Here is a 3,504-nt window from a genome sequence, read left to right as displayed (position 1 = left end):
CTGCTCAGTCTGATCTGTGAGCTGCTGCATCCTTTGTTCTAGCATCTTTTCTAACTCCTGTCCCCCACCTTCATTCTCTTCTTTCTGTCTCTTATTCTGTTCTATAATTTCCTGGGCCTTCAATTCTAGTGTTTCCTCTAGGCCACATTGCCAAGTCTTAAATTTCTATTTCTGTTGTTCATGCTGCTCTATAATTTCCTATAATTCTGTTATAAGCCCTGCTTCCAAAATCTTAGATTCTCTTTATGTTGTAATTCTAATATTGCAGCATCTACCATATTTTGACCTATGAAATCCTGAACCTTTAGTTCTAGTGTTACTTCTAATCTCTTTTCTAAGGCAAGGAACTTTTTGTCTAGGGCATCGACTTTTGAGAGGACATAGTGAATCAAGAGAATAGTTATTGCAATACCAGTAAATAAGGTGACTTTTTCCTCTAATTCCATCCCTGTCAAACCATTCAAAATATCATGAAATAAAGACAAAAAGACATGTATTGTTTTTTCCCATCTTTTAAGTATCAAGATGCTATATATCTCTCATATCAGTGAATTACCTGGTCTAGAACCAATTGTTCCTTTGTCTAGGGATTTATTCAAGGGGAGGGGTCTCTCTGCCTTTCCCTGGGGGCCTATCAGACCTATTTGGCTTCCAATCCATACAGCTGCAGCCTATATTGCTGCCCAAGCCTTATTAGTGGATGGGGGGCAGTGAAATTTTTATCTCAGGTTTGTTTGGTTCTAAGTCAAAAGATGGGTGCCATTTTGATGCTATATTTTTCAATCAGGCAAAAGAAATCTCATCTCGATCAGTAACAGTACAAGCTATTAGCTTACATAGGGCAGATCTCCCACTACCCTACTCTGTTCCCATCTTTATTATCCCATAGAACTTGGGGTTTCTCCAGGCCAGGAGCTTCTCTCTCTGCAGCCTCTCAGTTGATCCCACAGTTCCTCCCCCTTTCCTCCTGCACAATCATTGGCTCAAGCCTTTATTTCAAAAGTAAAGGTGGAGAAAAGGTTTGCAACTCCTCCTTTGAAGCCCCTTCGAGAAGTGGAAGTAGCATCAAAATACAAGACCAGGGTTATCCACAACTGACCCCAACATTGACCTAAGTTCACAAATACAGTCTATTTTTTTTATGAGATATTTTCTTTCTTTACATTTTGAATGATTTGCCCTTTCTGGTTTCCACACTGAAAACACCCTATCCCATCTCCCCTCCCCCTTCTCACCCACCCTCCCATCCCTGCTTCCCTGTCCTGGTATTCCACTCTACACCGGCCCCTGGTCTTCTCAGGACCAAGGGCCTCTCCTCCCTTTGATGTCCAACAAGACCATCCTCTGATACATATGCAGCTGGAGCCATGGGTCCTTCCATGTGAACTCTTTGGTTTATAATTTAGTCTCTGGGAGCTCTGGTTGGTTCATATTCTTGTTCCTCCTGTGGGGCTGCAAACTCCTTCAGTTCCTTGGGTCCTTTCTCTAGCTCTTCCACTGGGGACCTTGTGCTCAGTCCAATGATTGACTGAGAGAACCCACCTTTAAAAATTAACAGTCTTTAAAGAAACATGCTTGCAAGTGTCTACAGCGTGGGCTGAGTAGCTTCTAACCTGTGCTGGGCACATCTGTCTCACAGATGGCTTCAGGTGTCAATCTCTTTGTCCCTGGTTAGCACTAAGTAGAAGGATGGGGGACATCCCCCACTCCTTACAGCCCAGAAACTCTTGCCAGAGTCTTCAGCCCACCCTGCCTCAAGTCCTTAGCTCCACCCACCAAAGGCTTGAGAGCAGCCTCAGCAGCTGGGTGGGCGGGGCTCCAGTAAGCACTGGTGCAGGATTTCCCACACCATCTTCTTCCTAAACAGAGGCATGTGCTGCTGAGAGAAGGTGAGGGGCTGGCCTCTGGAGATGTATTCTGCATATTGACAGGTGAACAGGCCACAGTCACTGCCATTCCCCTGCTGAGGAATCTCCTCTGCTGCCATGCTGTGCTGCTTCCACTCCAAAGGCTTCAGAGCCACATTCCTTCTGGCTATGCTCTCATCCTGCAGATACTGGAAAATCTGAGCAAGGACTTCTGGTCTCTTGAGTCCCATGGAATCCAGGTAGACAATACTCTTCTCCCTCAGGTCTGTCACCACCAGGCTCCAGTGATTATCCAGGTGAACAGGCACCAGGATCAGTTCCTTTGCAAAGAGGTTTACTGCCTTGGTCCAACTTCTGACTGACTTGTGGCCACCACTCTGTAACTTGGAATAAAAGAAGGTATTAAATGCATAAAGTGCAGGGTATCCTTGAGTTTGATTTCTGGCCATGAGAAGATTCATGTAAAAATTGATGACTGTGTCATTGAGCCAGTGGCTGTCCCTCAGGGTGCGCATGTCTTCTCGAGTAACTGCCATCTTGAAGGCTTGACTCAAAATCTCCTCTTTGGGCCCTGGGCCTAGAGCACTGCTGACTTCCTTCTGCATGTCCTCTGTGAGCTGAGGGCCACAGTCCAGCCCTGTGATCTTCCCTTGGCCTCCAGGAGCCTTTTCTTTGGCTGTGGGTATTGGCATTTGGTTGGGCAGAATGGTATGGCTGACTCTGTCTGGGCAGATTGGAGGAAGTTGAGAAGCAGGAATCTCCCCATTCACACAGCCACTGATCTTCTTTGAGGCGGACACTGGAATCCTCTGAGAAGGAGGAGACTCATAGCACTCGGGGACACCGGGTTGTAGGTGTCCAAAGAAGCTTGAGAACCTTCCATTGTGTTGTGTCTGAACACCTTCCACCATGCTGCTGTAGGGACACAGGAGAACTTGTCCTGCATACATAGACCTCACGTCAAACACAGCCTCTACCTCAGGATCTTGGGTGTACTCTGTGGGCCTCAGCTGTAATCCAGCCTCTTGAAGGGGATTCCTGATCTGACCATTGTCTGTCTGGTCACACCCCAGCTCTCTCTCAAGTATCTCCTGTTTCAGTCTCCTTGGAAAGCAGATCTCTTCAGACAACATGTCATTTTCACCCTCTGCCACACATTTCCTCTTTTGGCCTTTCTCTGCTTGTGCATGGTACACTGTCCCAGGCTGTTTACAAGGCTGCAATGGAGAGGGTGTTGGCATTTGGTTGGGCAGAATGGTATGGCTGACTCTGTCTGGGCAATTTGGAGGAAGTTGAGAAGCAGGAATCTCCCCATTCACACAGCCACTGATCTTCTTTGAGGTGGCCACTGGAATCCTCTGAGAAGGAAGAGACTCATAGCACTGGGGGCCACTGGGTTGCAGGTGTCCAAAGAAGCTTGAGAACCTTCCACTGTGTTGTGTCTGAACACCTTCCACCATGCTGCTGTAGGGACACCGGTGAACTTTTCCTGCATACATAGACCTCACGTCAAACACAGCCTCTACCTCAGGATCTTGGGTGTACTCTGTGGGCCTCAGCTGTAATCCAGCCTCTTCAAGGGGATTCCTTATCTGACCATTGTCTGTCTGGTCACACCCCAGCTCTCTCTCAAGTA

At 47.2% G+C, this 3,504-nt stretch overlaps 1 protein-coding gene across 1 annotated transcript; it reads right to left on the bottom strand.

Annotated features, from left to right (window-relative positions):
- Positions 1–1,795: 1,795 nt before the first annotated feature.
- Positions 1,796–2,779, bottom strand: LOC127671303 (sentrin-specific protease 2-like). The gene has a single exon (XM_052166024.1). The coding sequence runs from the start codon at positions 2,777–2,779 to the stop codon at positions 1,796–1,798; it is 984 nt and encodes a 327-aa protein (XP_052021984.1).
- Between the last annotated feature and the right edge of the window lie 725 nt (positions 2,780–3,504).

Source organism: Apodemus sylvaticus, chromosome 20 (assembly GCF_947179515.1).
Source record: "Apodemus sylvaticus chromosome 20, mApoSyl1.1, whole genome shotgun sequence".
Lineage (NCBI taxonomy): Eukaryota > Metazoa > Chordata > Mammalia > Rodentia > Muridae > Apodemus > Apodemus sylvaticus.
The sequence above is the reverse complement of the archived record's forward strand: the minus strand, read 5'-3'. Positions and strand labels throughout refer to the sequence as shown.

What these genes read in the sequence shown, in the direction of transcription:
- LOC127671303 (XM_052166024.1), bottom strand. Translation starts at nt 2,779, where the DNA reads ATGGTGGAAGGTGTTCAGACACAACACAATGGAAGGTTCTCAAGCTTC.